The 20,809-nt window shown below is 42.9% G+C and overlaps 1 protein-coding gene across 1 annotated transcript in view; it reads right to left on the bottom strand.

The window, feature by feature from the left end:
* The window catches only part of LOC124775941 (suppressor of lurcher protein 1-like), a 321,061-nt gene that overhangs the window by 68,192 nt on the left and 232,060 nt on the right, over positions 1-20,809 (bottom strand). Inside the window, exon 4 of the mRNA XM_047250785.1 lies at positions 8,868-9,081. Within this exon, the coding sequence (XP_047106741.1) occupies positions 8,868-9,081 (214 nt within the window). The remainder of the gene's footprint in view (positions 1-8,867; positions 9,082-20,809) is intronic.

Here is a 20,809-nt window from a genome sequence, read left to right as displayed (position 1 = left end):
AATTTACAGCCTTCAGATTTGTGTGACTTACCACGTAGTCGAAATATAGTTGATTTATTTTAGTACTCATGTGAAGAACTTCACACTTTTCGTTATTCAGGGTCAATTGCCGCTTTCCGCACCACACAGATATCTTATCTAAATCATTTTGCAAGTCGTTTTGGTCATCTGATGTCTTTACAAGACGGTAAATGACAGCATTATCTGCAAACAATCTAAAATGGCTACTCAGATTGTCTCCTATGTCGTTACTACAGATCAGGAACAATAGAGAGCCTGTAGCACTTCCTTGGGGAACGCTGGATATTACTTCTGTTTTACTCGATGACTTTCCCTCTGTTACTACAAACTGTGGCCTTTCTGACCGGAAATCACGAATCCAGTCGCACAACTGAGGAGACTCTTCGTAGGCACGCAGTTTGGTTAGAAGACGCTTGTGTGGAACGGTGCCGAAAGCCTTCTGGAAGTCTCAAAATATGGAATCAATTTGACATCCCCTGTCCATAGCACTTGTTACTTTATTAGTATAAAGAGCTAGTTGTGTTTCATAAGAACGATATTTTCTGAAACCATGCTATGTGTCAATAAATCGTTTTCTTCGAGGTACTTCATAATGTTCGAATACAGTGTATGTTCCAAAACCCTACTGCAAATCGACGTTAGTGACATAGGCCTGTAATTCAGCGCATTACTCCTACTTCCCTTTTGGGTATTGGTGTGACGTGAGCAATTTTCCAGTCTTTATGTACGGATCTTTCTGTGAGCGAGTGGTTGTTTGTTATTGCTAAATATGGAGCTATTTTATCAACAGACTCTGAGAGGAACCTGATTGGTATACAATATGGACCAGAGGCCTTGCCTTTATTAAGTGATTAAAGCTGCTTCGTTACACCGAGGACATCTGTTTCTCATCTTGGCAGTTGTTCTTGTTTGGAATGTCTCCCATAGCATGGAGCTTCTGCCAAAAGGCCTGTGTCCATGGCGTGGTGCATGTTTCGTTCAGCAATTAGATTGGATGATAGCGTATCCAGACACGACCGTCGACCCGGTGTAGCAAGAGGCATGATTCATATAACCAGGTGATAGGTTTCCACTGATCCAAATTCCAGTGTAGATTCCGTGCCCATTCCTATCGTAATCCATTAGTCCATAAGTACTAAAAAAATACGGAGGTGTGTGTCTGTGTGTGTTTTCCACATCTGCTCCCAAAACACTGTACTGATTTTAGCCGAACTTCGTATACATGTCCCTTACTGCCAAGTAAAAATCGCTATGGGTGGAGGAACTACCTACCTTTCATAGCTCAGAAGATTCGACGTCATAGACAGTGAGACGAGTGAGAAACTTCTGCATCATACATGACGTTTAAATTTATCACTTCAGTGCTGCTAAGTGCATTTCGCAGCCAGAGTTCACATATGGCGCTAAATGCTGCTACAAAAGTATATCTTGGTATCACACACAGTTCAAAAGGCAGGGCTCACGCACACAGATGTGTGAAAAACTGCTGCATTGTGCATGACGTTTAAATTTATTACTTATTTCCTACTAAGTCTATTCGCAACTCATTCCGCAGACACTGACCACATACGAATGTGGGAGCACGTACAAAATCATATCATAATATGACACACAGGATAAATGACGACATCAGCACTAAGAGAAGTGAAGAATTGCTGCAACATGTATGACGTTTGAATTTATCACGTCTTTACTACTATAATCGGAACACATATCGCAGCGGGTATAAAGATATAGCATGAATGTACCTGCAAAATTACACTGAAGCGCCAAAGAAAGTGGTTTAGGCATCGTATTCAAATACAGAGATATGTAAACAGGCAGAATACGGCGCTTCGGTAGGCAACGCCTCTGTAAAACAACAAGTGTCTGGCGCAGTTGTTAGGACGGTTACTGTTGCTACAGTGGGAGGTTATCGAGATTTAAGTGGGTTTTAACGTAGTGTTACAGTCGGCGCACGAGCTATGGGACACATCTCCGAGGTAGCGATGAAGTGAGGATTTTCCCGTACGACCATTTCACGAGTGTACCGTGAATGTCAGGAATCCGGTAAAACCTCAAATCTCCGACATCGCTACGGCCGGAAAAAGATCCTTCCAGAACGGGACCAACGACGACTGAAGAGAGACGTTCAACGTGACAGAAGTGCAACCCTTCCGCAAATTACTGCAGATTTCAATGCTGGGCCATCAACAACTGTAGGCGGATGAGCCATTCAACGAAACATCATCGATATGGGCTTTCGGAGTCGAAGGCCCACTCGATCACCGTTGACGACTGCACGACACAAAAATTTATACTTTGCCGGGGCTCATCAACACCGACAGTGGACTGTTGATGACTGGAAAGATGTTGCCTGGTTTGGCTAGTCTCCTTTCAAATTGTATCGAGCGGATGGACGTGTATGGGTATGGAGACAACCTCATGAATCCATGGACTCTGCGTGTCAGCAGCGGACTGTTAAAGTTGGTGGAGGCTCTGTAATGGTGTGCGGCGTGTGTAGTTGGAGTGATACGTGACCCCTGATACGTCTAGATACGACTCTGACAGGTGACACGTATGTGAGCGTCCTGTCTGATCACATGCATTCATTCATGTCCATTGTGCATTGCGACAGACTTGGGCAATTGCAGGAGGACAATGCGACAATCCACACGTCCATAAATGCTACAGAGTGGCTCCAGTAACACTCTTCTGAGTTTAAAAACTTCCGCTGGTCACCAAACTCCCTAGACATCAACATTGTTAATCATATTTGGGATGCCTCGCAACGTGCCGTCGTGAAGAGTTCTCCATCCCCTTGTACTGTTGCTTATTTATGAACAGCCCTGCAGAATTCATTGTGTCAGTTCCCGCCAGCACTGCTTCAGACAACAGTCGAGATCATGCTACGTCGTGTTGTGGCACTTCTGCGTGCTCCCAGGGGCCCTACACGATATTAGGCAGGTGCACCACATTGTTTGGTTTTTCAGTTATATCATTGTACGATAAAAGTTTCAAGAAATAATACGTCATAAACAATTAGATAAGTGAAAAAATGCCGTATCAGGCTTAAGTATTAATAAATTCATGCTTTACTACTAAGACACCGCTGCAGTCGAGTCAAGTTAAGGAAATCACTAATATCTGGCGGCGCTTTTAACAGCTTTCAACTGTAAAGTATGAACGGCTGTAGAGGAAACGGTAGTCGTCTATAGAGGTATTAAGGAGAGGTATCAAGGTGCGTGGCGATACAGATGTTTACATAATCACATTGTAGACATGCGAACCAGCTGCGCCCAGCGTACAGAAACTGTTCGGGATCATGTTTCTTAATTTGTGCATCACTTACATTTCTTTGTACTGTTGTTTCATAATATCATGGAAACGAAATTTATTCCATAGTTCATATAAAAGCAGTTTTTTTTGTTCTCGTTCCTAATAGAAAAATGGCAAAATGAATATCTGGGGACGCCAGGTCTGACAGCTAGTTGATGATATCGTTGAGACAGTATGGGGACTTGTAGAGGTCGTCTGCAGCTGGGCTCTAAGATCAACAATGTGCGCTGAATGGTATAGTCAGAAACACCTGTGTCTGCACCAGCACTGCAGTCTGTCGTCTGGTCTACTACGGATCACCCGTCCAGCTTTACTTAGCGGAAAAGCCAACGACCTCCACGTTCTGTGATATGGCGTGGATTGCCAACACTTTGTTCCCATGCCCGTGGTTTCACCGTTATTCTACCATTTTCTACAGGCTATCATGAGAGTACCACGCGAAAAAGCCGCACTGCTTCGCCGTTTTCAAGATGCTAGTTTTTAGGCTCCTAGTCATAGCAGTCTTCCCTTTGTCAGAGTTGCTTACGTCACTGGAGTTTCCCGACTGCTGTTCATATCGTCTTCTGAGTGATAACCCGTTCATCTTTGCTCCACACATATAGCTTCCTTACCGAGCCACGCTACCGTGACAGTACAAGGCGTCATTCCTTCTCGCGGCTGGTTGCGGTCCATAATGTTCTGACGTTTCAGTGTGGGTGAGATCGTCACGCAAAACCTGGCCGACTAAAAGGTCTGGACCATCCGGTGGACTGGCGGATGATGCACACTGCGAAATCCCGAAGATTGGCTAAAATTTACAGACGCGCGAAATTTGGCACGGACTTCAATGCGAGATGCCTTTAATAGGTTCCGCAACGAAACATTGTCTCGAAATTTGGTAGAAAATCCGAAGACATTCTAGTCGTATGTAAAGTACACAAGCGGCAACACGCAGTCAATACCTTCGCTGCGCAGTGCCGATGGTACTGTTACCGACGACTGTGCCGCTAAAGCGGAGTTATTGGACGTAGTTTTCCGAAATTCCTTCACCAGGGAAGACGAATGGAATATTCCAGAATTTGAAACACGAACAACTGCTAGCATGAGTTTCTTAGAAGTAGATACCTTAGGGGTTGCGAAGCAACTCAAATCGCTTGATACGGGCAAGTCTTCAGGTCCAGATTGTATACCGATTAGGTTCCTTTCAGATTACGCTGATACAATAGCTCCCTACTTAGCAATCATATACAACCGCTCACTCACCGATAGATCTGTACCTACAGATTGGAAAATTGCGCAGGTCGCACCAGTGTTTATGAAGGGTAGTAGGAGTAATCCATCGAACTGCAGACCTATATCATTGACGTCGGTTTGCAGTAGGGTTTTGGAGCATATACTGTATTCAAACATTATGAATCACCTCGAAGGGAATGATCTATTGATACGTAATCAGCATGGTTTCAGAAAACATCGTTCTTGTGCAACGCAGCTAGCTCTTTATTCGCACGAAGTAATGGCCGCTATCGACAGGGTATCTCAAGTTGATTCCGTATTTCTAGATTTCCGGAAAGCTTTTGACACCGTTCCTCACAAGCGACTTCTAATCAAGCTGCGGGTCTATGGGGTATCGTCTCAGTTGTGCGACTGGATTCGTGATTTCCTGTCAGGAAGGTCGCAGTTCGTAGTAATAGTGGGTAAATCATCGAGTAAAACTGAAGTAATATCAGGTGTTCCCCAGGGAAGCGTCCTGGGACCTCTGCTGTTCGTGATCTATATAAATGACCTGGGTGACAATCTGAGCAGTTCTCTTAGGTTGTTCGCAGATGATGCTGTAATTTACCGTCTAGTAAGGTCATCTGAAGACCAGTATCAGTTGCAAAGCGATTTAGAAAAGATTGCTGTATGGTGTGGCAGGTGGCAGTTGACGCTAAATAACGATAAGTGTGAGGTGATCCACATGAGTTCCAAAAGAAATCCGTTGGAATTCGATTACTCGATAAATAGTACAATTCTCAAGGCTGTCAATTCAACTAAGTACCTGGGTGTTAAAATTACGAACAACTTCAGTTGGAAAGACCACATAGATAATATTGTGCGGAAGGCGAGCCAAAGGTTGCGTTTCATTGGCAGGACACATCAAAATAAAATAAGAGAAATCAGAGCTCTAACAGAAAGGTTTAGGTGTTCGTTTTTCCCGCGCGCTGTTCGGGAGTGGAATGGTAGAGAGATAGTGTGATTGTGGTTCGATGAACCCTCCGCCAAGCACTTAAATGTGAATTGCAGAGTAGTCATGTAGATGTAGATGTAGATATTTTAGATGTAGATGTAGATATTTCATGATGGTGAAGGATGACTGGAATGGGAGATGGCGACTCCTCTAGTTATCGATAGAGGAAGAATAATCAGCGAATAAGCAATAAGTAGGTCATGTCCCGACGTTTCTGAAGTTGTATATGTCAAAAAAAGAAACGACACACAATGAAAGAATTTGATGATTCATTCAAGATAAAGAGCTTCACAAATTGAGCCAAGTCAATAACGTGTTGGCCGCCTATGAAGGAAGTTATTCGGCTTGCCATTATTTGATATAGTTGTTTGATGTAATCCTGAGGGACGTCGTGACAGATCCTCTCCAATTGTTGCGTCAGATCGTCAAAATACCTTGACGGTTGGAGGGCCCCACACATAATGCTCCAAACGTTTTCAGTTGGGGAGGAATTCCGCGACTTTGCTTACGCAGGTAAAGTTTGGCAAGCACGAAGACAAGCAGTAGATACTCTCGCTGTGTGCGGGCGGGCATTATACTGATGAAATATAAACCCAGGATGGCCGGCCGCAGTGGCCGAACGGTTTAGGCGCTTCAGTCTGGAACCGCGTGACCGCAGTTTCGAATCCTGCCTCGGACATGGATGTATGTGATCTCCTTAGGTTAGTTGGGTTTAAGTAGTTCTAAATTCTAGGGGACCGATGACCTCAGATGTTAAGTCCCATAGTGCTCAGAGCCATTTGAACCATTTGAAACCCAGGATCAAATGCCATGATGGGAAACAAAACGGGGGGTGGAATACCGTTGACATACCGCTGCGCTGTAAGTGTGTGGCGGATGGCAACCAAAGCGGTCCTGCTATGAAAATAATGGGACCGCAAAGCATCACTCCTGGCTGTCGGAGTGATTTCCCTAAATCACTCCAGGCAAATGCCGGGATGGTTCCTCTGAAAGGGCACGGCCGACTTCCTTCCCTATCCTTCCCTAATCCGATGAGACCGATGACCACGCTGTCTGGTCTCCTTCCCTAAAACAACCAACCAACCTGGCTGTCGGACCGTATGGTTGGTGACTGTCAGGTTGGTATCTCACCACTGTCTGGGGCGTTCCAGACACGTCTTTGGACTGGAATCTCATTAATTGGAATAGAATTGTCCTGAGTTATATGTCCCGCTTCGAATGACCGGCGAAGAAGTGTCTGGAGACGCCCCAGACAGTAGCGGTATACCAACCCGATTGCCACCCGCCATATGGCCCGACAACCAGGAGAGGTCTGGGGCGTCGTTTCATGTCATAGCACGACCCTTTGGTTGTCATCTACGACATCCTTACAGCACAGCGATATGACACGGTATTCTACGCCCCGTTCTGTTGCCCTCCAAATTTCAGCAAGGTAATGCTCGTTCGCTCGCGGCAATAGCTTCTACTGTTTGTCTTTGTGCTTGTCGAAACCTACCTTGGGTAGCAGTGTCGCCGGACATCTCCCCATTTGACAACGTTTGGAGTATTATGGGTAGAACCCTCCAGTCATCTCGGGATTTTTACGATCTAACCCGCCAGCTGGATGGAATTTGGGACAATATGTCTTAGGAGGACTTGCAACAACTTTATCAATCAATGCGAAGCCGAATAACTGCTTACATAAGGGCCAGAGATGGACCAACACGTTATTGACTTTCTCAATATATGAAGCTCTTTCTCCTGAATAAAGCATCCAATTTTTTATGAAACTGTAAACATTTAATACAATGTAGGCTTTCACGGCCTGTGTTGTCTTCAGTTAAAACTTCAGGGCTGACAGGCCGTGGTCGATGTATAAAATTTCCACCTAACGTTTCGTCTCCATCTGCGGGAGACATCTTCTGAGGTCTTCCGCCTATTGCTACTGAGGTACTCTCGCATTTATAGAGCGCATAGAGGTAATTAAACGGGTGGATGGGACGCTGGGCCACAAGGTATATAGAAAGAACACTCACACGGATCGATACCTCCACAAGGAATCAAACCATCATGCTAGGCAAAAAAAAACCTTGGTGGACAGAGCCAACAGAATCTGCGAGCCGGCTAACTTACAAGATGAACTAAACCATTTACGGTCAGCCTTCATGAAAAACGGATATACCAGCAAGGAAATTGATCGAGCCCTCCATCAGAGAAGAAAAGAAGCCAGAAGTCCAGAGCAACAACGGTCACCTACCGTTCATTGATAAAGACACGGACCGTATCGGGAAAGTTCTGGCCAAGTATGGGATCGAAACAATCTTCAGACCCACCAAGAAGATTAAGGAATATTTAAGAACCGCAGCTGGTAGAAGCGGCCGTGCGGTTCTAGGCTCTTCAGTCTGGAACCGGGAGACCGCTACGATGGCAGGTTCGAATCCTGCCTCGGGCATGGATGTGTGTGATGTCCTTAGGTTAGCTAGGTTTAACTAGTTCTAAGTTCTAGGGGACTAATGACCTCAGAAGTTGAGTCCCATAGTGCTCAGAGCCATTTGAACCATTTAAGAACTGCAAAAGACGCCCGACACCCCGTAGCAACACCTGGGGAATACAAAATTCCATGCAGTTGTGGACAAGTGTATATTGGAACAACGAGAAGAACTGTAAACACCCGCTTAGCCGAACATAAAAGAAACTGTTGCTTAGGAAACATCGAAAAATCGGCCGTAGCTGAGCATGTTTTTCGAAATGGGAACCACGAAATTAAATTTAGTGAGACACGCGTTCTAGCACTAACAACCCATTATCATGCGCGCATGTATAGAGAAGCAATAGAGATTCACAAACAGCATAACAATTTTAATAGAAAAGAGGAAGTTTTAAAGTTAGACAAAATAGGGTTGTCGACGTTGCGAAAGCAGAATGATAATCGATTACTCTTAATCGAGAATGATGACCCCTTCCAAAGATAGGCATACCGTCGGCATCACGTGACGAATGGTGGTGCCCCCTATGCGTTCTATAAATGCGAGAGTGGCTGGAGCCTCAGTGGCAGTAGCCGGACGACCTCAGAAGATGTCTCCCGCAGATGGAGACGAAACGTTAGGTGGAAATTTTATACATCGACCCCGGCCTCTCAGCCCGGAAGTTTTACCTGAAGACTGTAAACATTTGTTTGTTCGTACACATACATGTATCGATTTCTGTCCCATTCAGATAATTCCTTATTTGTGCGCCTTTTTTTTAGTATTTACTTTTTTCTTTTAGAGTGTATTTCAGTGTAAATATACATTGCGCTACGCAGAGGCGGGAATTTAGTTTGAAACTGTGGCACTGTACTTACGGTTGGACGCCCTCGACGTCGAAGTAGTGGAAGCGCAGCCGCACCCGCTGGGTGCCGGCGCCGTGGAAGAAGTAGTGACACTCGGTGTCCCTGGGGTACAGCCCGGGGAAGTTGGGGCTGGTGACGTAGCCGCTTGTCGCCTCGCTGCTGTTGAAGGCGAAGCCGCACGGCCACTCCGACAGCTGCCGGCCGCCGCCACCCAGCACCCCGAAGTCTGCAACAGCCGACAGTGAACCGCTGCGAGAGCGCCGCTACATCAGCGCAGAGGATACAGTGGTGTCGGCATGGGCGAGTACTCCGCGATATTTGTTAAAGCCAGCTGAGAGTAATAAAAGTGGGATGTGAACGGAAAAAGAAAACAGCACAAGTGCGAGTAAGACTGGGGCTCTGACGATTCCGTACAGACTTAACTATCTGTATGTCCATTTTTTCACACTCCGTAAGTCCATCTTTTCACAGGCGGTGTCGGGACCTCAGCTGCTCAGTACAGAATGTCAAATCAAACACCTTTCAGCCGTCTGAGTTTCCAAATTGATATTTTGGCACTGAGCACTATGGAACTTAACATCTGAGGTCATCAGTCCCCTAGAACTCAAAACTCCTTAAACCTAAACAACCTAAGGACGTCACACACATCCATGCCCGAGGCAGGATTCGAACCTGCGACCGTAGCGGTCACGCGGTTCCAGACTGAAGCGCCTAGAACTGTTCGACCACACCAGCCGGCAAATTGTTATTTTATTAGGTTACCAATTTCGGCGATGCATTATGCCATCACCTGCCGAGAAGGCAGGTGGTATTTGAAGTAATCACTATCTCAAAAATTTACGGACATGGTTTCTAATAACTTCTGTTTCAAAATCTATTTAACTGGTAACTGATTTCTGATAGCACTTTTGCTTAGTTTGATTTCACTCACTGATCACTGGTATGTAGTAAAGTAATGATACAATAAATTATTAAATACAGTACTGACAAGATTACCTTAATTTTCGAGAGTAACATTTCTAATTTCAGAAAACGATTGAGGAACAAAACATGAATGGCAACATTTGAAAATGGAATTCGAAAACATGTAAAACCTCTTTTACAGGGGTGATTAGCTGCAAATGTCTGAAGAGTGTTCGAAAGGAACAACACTTCCCCCTACGCTAGAAGTTATTCCCTAATGTCTATTAAAACATGTCCCACATTCCAGACTCTTTTTTTGTCAGTGTCTTCCATATGCTCCTTTCTTTGTCGATTCCGTGGAGAACCTCCTCTCTCCTTATTTTATTAGCACACTTAAATTTTCAACATCTTTCTACAGCACCACATTTCAAACTGTCTGATTCTCTTCTTTTCCGGTTATTCACTGCTATACAACGCTGTGCTCCAAACGTACATTCTCTCAAATTTCGTCCACAAATTCCGTCCTATGTTTGATACATGTAGCATTCTGTTAGCAAGGTATTCTTTCTTTTCAATTGTTAGTTATCTTTTCATGTTCTTCTCACTTCATCTGTCGTCTGTTATTTGGTTTTAAGACTTCTCGTGGTACCAAAATTTAATCAAGCCATCTACTTAATGGTCCTCAATTTTAATAACTTTCTCACTGGTGTCATTTCTGCTACTCCTAATTATTTTCACCTTTCTTCGATTTACTGTCAGTCATATTCTGTGGTGATTGCACTGTTCATTCTGTTCTTCCTTCACCTCACTGTCATGGATATCCGTTCACTGTGAACTTAAATTTCACTACCGAAACATTTTTTTAAAATTCCCGTCATTGCTTACACATGTACCGGTTGAACAGTAGAGGAGAAAGACTGCTTGTCCGTCTTACACTATTTTTAATTCGAAAACTTTTCTCTTTGTTTATTTCCTTTGTTCTCTTTTGGAACTTGCAGATTTCTAAATAGCAGATCTTTCCCGATACCTTACTTCTAATTTTCTGAGCATTTCTTAGATCTTGCAGCATTTCACACTGTCAAATGCTTCTTTTCTGTCGACAAAATCTTGTGCTCGTAAGTTAAATATCCTAAAATCTTGCTACCACAATCAAATGCAACGTCGGAACAGCTTCTCTGGCGCTTTTATCTTTTCTAAAATCAAACTGATTGTCATCTGACACATCCTTTCCATTGTTCCATATATTATTACAGTTAGCCACTTGGATGCATGTTACTTTAAGCTCTGTATGCGGTATTTCTCACATGTACCTGCCGTTGCTATAACCAAATTGGGTGGACGACATGTTTCAGGAAGTCCCTTTATTTTAGAAGGCCCGAAGGACAGTTATGTCACTTCCTTATCTGATATAAAACTCTGTTAAATTCTGACTCTAATACTGGGTCTCCTATGTACTCCTAATCGACTTCGATATCTTCTGTCGCATCTTCCTTTTCGAAGGGGGATTCAACGCGGTTAATTCCATCGAAAAAGTTTTCCCAGTGGAAGACACCGGGCTCTTATTCGGCAGGTGGTGGTTCGAATTCCGGGTCCGCAGCTCGTGGACTCGCGGTCGCGTTCTCGGTCTCGGGTTCGATCCCCGGTGGCTTCAGGGATTTTCACCTGCCTCGAAATGACTGGGTGTTTGTGTTGTCCTCATCATTTCATCATCATTCCTGAATGTGGCGAGTTTGGACTGAGCAAGGGTTGGGAATTTGTACGGGCGCTGATAACTGCGGAGTTGGGAGCCCCACAAACGAAACATTATCATCATCATCATCATCATCATCATCATCATAGAATTCCGGTGCAGCTGTGATTTCCTTCAAACGCTTAGTCAGAATGCAGTGTTCTCCTTCCCCAATCCGTCTGTGACCACGTGATCGTCTTTTTTTTTTTTTTTTTTTGGGTCATCAGTCTTCTGACTGGTTTGATGCGGCTCGCCACGAATTCCTCTCCCGTGCCAACCCCCTCATCTCAGAGTAGCACTTGCAACCCACATCTTCAATTATTTGCTGGATGTGTTCCAATTTGTGGTTTCATCTACCATTACTACCGTGTACAGCTCCATCTAGTACCATGGAAGTAATTCTCTGATGTCTTAACAGATGTCATGTCATCCTGTACCTTCCTCTTATTAGCGTTTTCCACATAGTCCTTTCCTCTCCGATTCTGCGCCGAACCTCTTCATTCCTTATCAGTCTACCTAATTTTCAACATTCACCTGTTGTACTACATCTGAAATGCTTCGATTCTCTTCTGTTCAGGTTTTCTCACAGTCCATGCTTCACTACTACACAATGCTATGCTCCAAAATCAAAGGTTCTAGGCGCTTCAGTTTGGAACCGCGCGACCGATACGGTCGCAGGTTCGAATCCTGCCTCGGGCATGGATGTGTGTGATGTTCTTAGGTTAGTTAGGTTTAAATAGTTCTAAGTTCTAGGGGACTGATGAACTCATATGTTAAGTCCCATAGTGCTCAGAGCCCTTTGAACCATTTGAACCAAAAGCACATTCTCAGAAATTTCTTCCTCAAATCAAGGCCTATGTTTGATATGGATACACTTATCTTGCCCAGAAATGCCCTATTTGCCATTGATAGTCTCCTTTTGTTGGCCTCCTTGTTCCGTCCGTCAATGGTTATTTTACCGCCTAGGTAGCAGACTTTCTTAACTTCATCTACTTCGTGACCATCAGTTCTGATGTTAAGTTTCTCGCTGTTCTCATTTCTGTTGCTTCCCATTACTTTCGTCTTTCTTCTCTCAATCCATATTCTGTACTCACTAGATTGTTCATTCCATGCAGCAAATCATGTAATTTTTCTTCACTTTCACTCAGGATAACAATGTCATCAGCGAATGTTATCATTGATATCCTTTCACCTTGAATTTTAATTCATTTCCTGAACCTTTCTTTTATTTCCATCACCGCTTCTTCAATGTACAGATTGAAGAGTAGGGGGGAAAGACTATGTCTACACCCTTTTTAATCCGAGCACTTCGTTCTTGGTCATCGACTTTTATTATTTCCTCTATGCTCTTGTACATTTTGTGTGTTAACCGTCTCTCCCTATACCTTACCCCTATTTTTCTCAGATTTTCGAACGTCTTGCACCACTTTACATTGTAGAACTCTTTTTCCAGGTCGATAAATCCTGCGAACGTATTTTTTTTTCTTTCCTCTTGCTTCCATTATCAGCCACAACGTCAGAATAGCCTCTCGTGTGCCTTTAGCTTTTCTAAAGCCAAACTGATCGTCATCTACCGTTTGTGGGACGGTAAATCCTAGGCTTGTCCGCCTCGGTAGTCGCGGGACCAGCGCAGCTGCTTGCTAACCGAAGGGGACAGGGATCGATGGCCGGTCGGATCGGAGAATTTCACGGCTAGGAGACCGGGTGTTTTCCTTATCTTCGTATCATAATCATCGACTCAAAATCCGCCTGAATGGCGTTACATACCTTCGTACCAGGGAACAAGTGTATATTCTGATCAGTCAAAATAATCTTTCACGTCGTCTTTCCAATGTTGAGATAGGAGTATGTGCAAGATCCCAAAGCCTTTAAATTTACAAAAAAAAGAACCTAGTATTCTTATATCTGCTGACAAATCAAATTGAAACGAGATGGGAAGTGGTAGGAGATATTTTTGGGGGTAAGCTCGTTTTCCGACAAGAGGAGGATATGTTTCTCTTACTTCACACTTGTTGTTCTGAATGTAGATATATGCACTATATTATCTCGAGAAACAATTTCTACATAATCTACACCCTAAGAAAGAAACACGACACACCACGAAGAAATTATCCGAACAGGACGGAAATCGGTAGATGTATAGACAAACAAGTGATTACAATTTCAGAAAAATTGGTTGGCTCTTTAACCCCAACAATACGGCCTGTATCAAATGCTGAAATTCGCAAAGGCTTTATGCCGTCGTGTCGACATGTCCCCTGTTTACTATCCTCGCCAGCTGCGCTTTCAAACTGCGCTACATCGTCACACATTCATCCATCGGCCGGCTAAGTTTACATTTTTGCGTTTACCGTCGACACGTGCATGAATACCAGTTTGTGATCAAATTCCATAACAACTCCGTCGTGTGTCCGGTTTGAGTGACCAGTCTACTGATGGGTTTGATGCGGCCGTCAGTAGTTCCTCTCCTGTGCCGACCTTTTCATCTCAGAGTAGCAACTGCACACTAGGTCTTCAATTATCTGCTGGATGTAGTCCAGTCTTTGTCTTCCTCTACAGTTTTTACTTTCAAAACTCCCTCTAGTACCATTGAAGCTATTCTCTGATGTCTTAACAGATGTGCTACCATCTTGTCTCATTTTCTAGTCAATGTTTTCCATATATTCCTTTCCTTGCCGATTCTCTGGAGAACCTCCTCATTCCTTACTTTATCAGTCCATCTCATTATCAACATTCTTCTGTTGCACCAAATCTCAAATACTTCCGGCTACCCACTGTCGATGTTTCGCTACCACACAATGCTGTGCTCAAAACGTACATTCTCAGAAATTTCTTCCTCAGATTATGGCCTATATTTGCAACTAGTAGACCTCTCTTGGTCAATGCTGGTCGGCTTTTGATATCATCGTTGCTCCGCCCGTTATGCGTTATTTTGCTGCCTAGATAGCAGAATTCCTTAACTTCATCTACGTAGTGATCATCAATCCTGATGTTAAGTTTCTCGCTGTTCTCATTTGAGCTACTTCTCAATATTTTCGTCTTTCTTCGATTTACTGTCAATCCATATTCTGTACTCAGTTAACTGTTCACTCCATTCAACATATCCTACAATCCTTCTTCGCTTTCACCGAGGATAGCAATGTCATCAGAACATCTTATCAATGATAGATATTCTTTCTCCCTGAATTTTAATCCCTCCCTCGAACCTTTCTTCTGTTTCCCTCATTGCTTCCTCGATTCAATGAAGGAGGCAGAATCAGCAGTGATCAACGGCATAGGGATGAGAAAGCAGTGAGAACCACTGCATTAAAGACACACAGGACATGAGGCCTGTATCTCTAAAAGTATCATGATGATCTCTCCAATGCAAAAGATTCCGGAATAAAGCCCCATTCGGATCTCCGGGAGTGGATTGCCAAGGAAGAGGTGACCATGAGAAAAAGACTGAATAACGAACGAAACGATAACGTTCCACTAGCCGGGACGTGGGATGCTACATGTTTGAACATCATAGGGACGCTATAAACACTGAAAAGGGAAACGTTAAGGCTCTATCTAGATAAAGGGGACGTCAGAAAACTGAAATGGAAACAAGACAAGGATTTCTGGTCAAACGAGTATAGGGTAATGTCAACAACAGCGGAAAATAATACAACAAGAGTACGATTCGTTATGAATAGGAAGGTAGGGCAGAGAATGTGTTACCGTGAACATTTCAGTGATAGGGTTATTCTCATCAGAATCGACAGCAAATCAGCACCGACAACGATACTTCAGGTATATATGCCGACGTCGCAAGCCGAAGATGAAGAGATAAAGTATATGACGCTATCGAAAGGTGATTCAGTATGTAAAGGGAGATGGAATATAATAGTCACGGGAGACTGGAATGCATTTGTAGGGGAAGGATTGGAAGAAAGGGTTAGGGAGAATTTGGGGTTGGTAGTAGAAACCAAAGAGGAGAAAAACTAATCATGTTCAGACATAAATGTCAGTTAGTATCAGCGAATACTCTGTTCAAGAATAACAAGTGGAGGTACACTTGGAAACGGCCGGAAGATACGGTGAGATTTCAGTTACATTATGTCATGGCCAGGCAGAGATTCCGAAATAAAATATTGGATTCAAAGGCGTACCCAAGACAAGATATAAACTCAGATCACAATTTAGTAATGATATAGAGTAGGCTGAAGTTCAAGACAGTAGTCAGGAAGAAATATTGCGCAAAGAAGTGGGAGGTGGAAGTATTAAAAAATGAAGAGATACGTTTGAAGTTCTCTGAGGCTATAGACACCGCGATAGTGAATGGCTCTGTAGGCAGTACAGTTGAAGAGGAATAGACATCTCTAAAGAGGGCAATCACAGAAATTGGAAAGAAAACCATAGGTACAAGGAAGACAACTGCGAAGAAACCATGGATAACATATGATATATTTCAGCTGAACGATGAACGAAGGAAATACCAAAATGTTGAAGGAAATTCAAGAGTACAGAAATAAAAGTCACTTAGTACCTAAGTAAATAGGAAGTTCAAGGAAGCTAAGGCAAAATGTCTGCAAGAAAAATGTGAAGAAACTGAAAAAGATATCATTATCGAAAGAATGGATTCATCATAAGATAGGGATGTAGTCTTTCACCCTTAACGTTTTTAGCCGCCTAATCTACAGGGTGTCTGGAAAGTAACTACCTTTCATAAAATTGCTGCAGAAGTTTTGATATCGATCAACTCATAATGGAAATAATGTGTACAAATAATTCATTAAAGACGTTTGGATTTCTACATTCAGTGTGCGGACATGCGTCCGCTGGTCACGATTTATTATTGCCATATGAACTACGGTACAGCTGCAAACATCTGACTACCAGGCCAAACTTGCGCTCCAAACAGGGCATTTTTTCCATCTCCAACTGGCACTGAAAGACTGTGATAGCAGAATGGAGAATGAGGTGTCGAAGTTGTGTTGGCACGAAGAGTGGCCTCGACCATTTAATTACATCCTCTCGAATGACAAGGCGGTATTCGATGTGCGAAGTTTTATCAGTCGACACAATTGCCATGATGGGGTGGTGGAAAAGACACAATGTCGTCGGAAAGTGACCGCGTGGAATCATAGTCACAAATGTTATCAGGCCTTTCATCCTGCGTGGCATAATGATCGCAGAACGGTACTTGAGGGTGCTTTAAAATTATGTTTGGCCCACAATATCTGCATGGGACAACATTGAAGACATTTTTAAGAAGTTGGCGCACTATTTCACTTTGCAAATGACGCGCATGGGTGGTTGGATTAGGAGTTTCCAGGACATTGGCTGTGAAGACGCGGATCTCTTGAGTGACCTACAAGAAGTCCAAACCCGACACGAGGTGTATCGGACAAAGCTTCGCACGATGAAGGAATTGGAAGCACTGATTCGGGACATCACCAGCAATATTCCAAGCGACTTCCTCCAGAAGACTGGATTCCGTACCCAGCCGATTGAGGCGTATGGCCAATGTCATAGACGCCTACATTGAAAAGCTTGCATCCACATTCTTATATAACACTGTATGAATAAAATTAATTTGAATAAAATATCGTTGTAAACGAAAAATTTATTCGCCCTTTTCAATACCTAGTTACAGTCATCTTGTGTATGGACGATGCTGGGTAATCCCCAGGCAAAGGAGCAATGCAAGAAGCGGAAACATGCGGATTTACCATCGCGCACAGAGGTGAACATCCAGCTATCATCGGTCTCGGTGTGGTGCGGAAAGATTATGGTCGTAAGGGGCAAACTGCAACAGCACGATACTACCCAAGTCTCCTGCCGATTTTACGGGAAGTTGTCGAAAAGATGTTTTGTGGAAAGCTGTCCAAAGAAGTGTCCCTGCCCAGCGACAACACTCAAGCACTGGGCACAATCGGACATGCTTCGTCTTAGGTCTACCAAATTGAGCCCATGCCCGTAGTCGCGGTGTGACTTCTTCGTCTTCTCTCCTCAGAAGAAAACCGTTGAATCGCTGGCACTTTCAGAATGGCGACGAGGTGATTTTCAAAGTGGACCATTTCCTGAAAAGCCAAAATGTAGAATTCTACAAAGAAGGTCTCCATCAACTCATGCTCGCTGGGATTAATGTGTCGCATTGAAGGGTGAATATCTGGACAATGTGAATTTGAAGGTCAATGAAGAGAAAGTAGATAGTAGTAAGAAGGGTAAATATAGAAGCGAAGGGAACTTTGGTGGTAGGAACACGGTGTTAAGAAGACTTGGTCCTTCGAATACGTAAGAAGCGTTGTTAAATGGAATCTTGAGACGCGCACGAGGTACTGAACCGTCTAAAGTTTGCAGAGAGATGCATGTTTTCAATTAATGCATGGGACAGTCTATAGCTTGATACACTTTTCAGATCTTCACCTCTAGGTAAACGTGTATCAGAAATTTAATATATCTTTTTATTCCATGTTTCAACAGTAGCACTCATTTCTTATGTGCTGATTCCAAGGTACAACATGGCCGAGTGGCTGAGAACAAACATTCGACTGAAATTTAAATGTGTTGCAATCGAGAAAATCTTGTCAGTACCATAGTTAATAGTCTTCCTGTTGCATTAATACTCTAAAACACACCAATGATCAGTAAGTAACATCAAATTAAGCAGAATTGTTGTCAAAAACCAGTTACAAGTTCAGTACGTTTGGTAACAGGAGATACCGGCAGTTAACGCAATTTACGTTCTCAAGACAGGTAAATCTGTTAAGAGAGTAAAGAAACTCTATTCATTGGAAGTATCACATGTTCCATGGTAAAACACCTTCTATTTGGAGAAAAAAGATGTAGCACGACTGACGCAATATGGCTTAACAGTCCACATGTTATACAAGCAGCTCGGAAAATATATAACATTTTACAACTGTTGATATTCATCATCAATGAAAAAATCCGCAACAGTTGTAAAAATTATTTAATTAAAAAGGAAAGCACAACCCGGTTTCAGAATCTGTGTCTCATCTTTAGGTGAATCTGCAAAGTTATTTGTCAATAATAACTCCTATCCATATTGTTAATATATTTTTCGAGTCATCAGTCTTCTGACTGGTTTGATGCGGCTCCCCACTAATTGCTTTCCTGTGTCAACCGCTTCATCTCAGAATTACAATTTCAAACTACGTCCCCAATTATTTGCTGTCTTCTCTATAGTTTCTACCCTCTATAGCTCCCTCAAGTACCATCGAAATTTCTCTGTCATGTCTTAACAGATGTCCTACCAATCTGTCCCTTCTTATCGTCAGTGTTTTCCGTATATTGCTGTTCCTTTCCTCGACGATTCTCCAGAGAACCTTCCCATTTCTTACATTATCAGAGCACCTAATTTTAAACATTTTCCTGTAACACCACAACCCCGATGCTTCGATTCTCTTTTTTTCTGGTTTTCCCACGGTCGATATTTCACTGACATACATTGCTGTACTCCAAGCGTACATTCTCAAAAATTTCTTCTGTTCACATAAGAAAAGATAAACAGAACTAATAGAATTTCTTAAATATAAAAAACCTTTACGTACATTAAAATGCTAGTCCGTTAAGGAACCATAACTGAGATTAAAACAGGTTAAAATTTGTTAAAACAGTGCATTCCTGGAACATGGAATGAAACAGGATATACTTTTGAATCCCTGTCAGCCAGAAAGCCTGTCGCAGAGGAGCACCTACAAATAAGGACAAAGGTCACCAATTAAACGTGTGGAGTCACCGTTAAATGAAATAAAATATAAAGTATTAACGACCCAACATCCCAATCACCACTATAAAACTCAAAACAGTCCGGACTTCAGGAAGTGCCATAGATTAGCCCGCAAGAAGCCAGACTGCCTATCTACTTTCATACGGATTCATGCGTAGCACGCCCTTAAAACCAGATCGTTTTAAGTTTTGTAATGGAGATTTGGGATGTTGGTCCTTAATACTTTAAATTTGATTCCATTTAACGGTGATTCCGCTCTTTTAATTGGGACCTTCGTTTTGTATCTAGGGTCTCCTCTGAGACAGGCTTTCTGGCTGGCCTAGGATTTAAAAGGATATCCCTTTTCATGCTGTGTGCCAGGGATACACTATTTTAACATATTTTAAGCTCAGTTATGCATCCTTTAGGGATTCACATTTTAATATAAGTACATTTTTTTTCTAAGAATTTCTCTCGGCTCTGTTTAGCTTTTCTTATTTTAACAACGTGGATAGCTGTTATAATCGATTTATAATTTTGCAAATGCACCTGAAGATGAGACACAGGCCCTGAAACCAGTTGTGATTTTCTTCTTAAATAAATTTTGTCATTGATGGTGACATAGCATATTACTCACTACAAAATCCTGTACCTGAATAATTAATGATATATTTCAAATACCTGTACTATATTACACAGCACTTAAATGTGTAGAATGCGAAATATTTACAAAACACAATCTTATGTCTAACAACAACAACAAAAATTGTAAAAAATGGCGGAACTGCTTATGGCTGTTTCTACTGCGCATTCTTTCGTGTGATTTTAAAGTTGTTGGTGGGGAGGCTTGCGTGCCTCAGCGATACAGATAGCCGTACCGTAGGTGCAACCACAACGGAGGGGTATCTGTTGAGAGGCCAGACAAACGTGTGGTTCCTGAAGAGGGGCAGCAGCCTTTTCAGTAGTTGCAAGGGCAACAGTCTGGATGATTGACTGATCTGGCCTTGTATCAATAACCAAAACGGCCTTGCTGTGCTGGTACTGCGAACGGCTGAAAGCAAGGGGAAACTACAGCCGTAATTTTTCCCGAGGGCATGCAGCTTTACTGTATGATTACATGATGATGGCGTCCTCTTGGGTAAAATATTCCGGAGGTAAAATAGTCCCCCATTCGGATCTCCGGGCGGGGACTACTCAAGAGGATGTCGTTATCAGGAGAAAGAAAACTGGCGTTCTACGGATCGGAGCGTGGAATGTCAGATCCCTCAATCGGGCAGGTAGGTTAGAAAATTTAAAAAGGGAAATGGATAGGTTGAAGTTAGATATAGTGGGAATTAGTGAAGTTAGGTGGCAGGAGGAACAAGACTTCTGGTCAGGTGACTACAGGGTTATAAACACAAAATCAAGTAGGGGTAACGCAGGAGTAGGTTTAATAATGAATAGGAAAATAGGAATGCGGGTAAGCTACTACAAACAGCATAGTGAACGCATTATTGTGGCCAAGATAGATACGAAGCCCACACCTACTACAGTAGTACAAGTTTATATGCCAACTAGCTCTGCAGATGACGAAGAAATTGAAGAAATGTATGACGAAATAAAAATTATTCAGATTGTGAA

The sequence above is a fragment of the Schistocerca piceifrons genome, chromosome 2, assembly GCF_021461385.2.
Source record: "Schistocerca piceifrons isolate TAMUIC-IGC-003096 chromosome 2, iqSchPice1.1, whole genome shotgun sequence".
Lineage (NCBI taxonomy): Eukaryota > Metazoa > Arthropoda > Insecta > Orthoptera > Acrididae > Schistocerca > Schistocerca piceifrons.
This window is presented reverse-complemented; position numbering and strand designations above follow the sequence as displayed.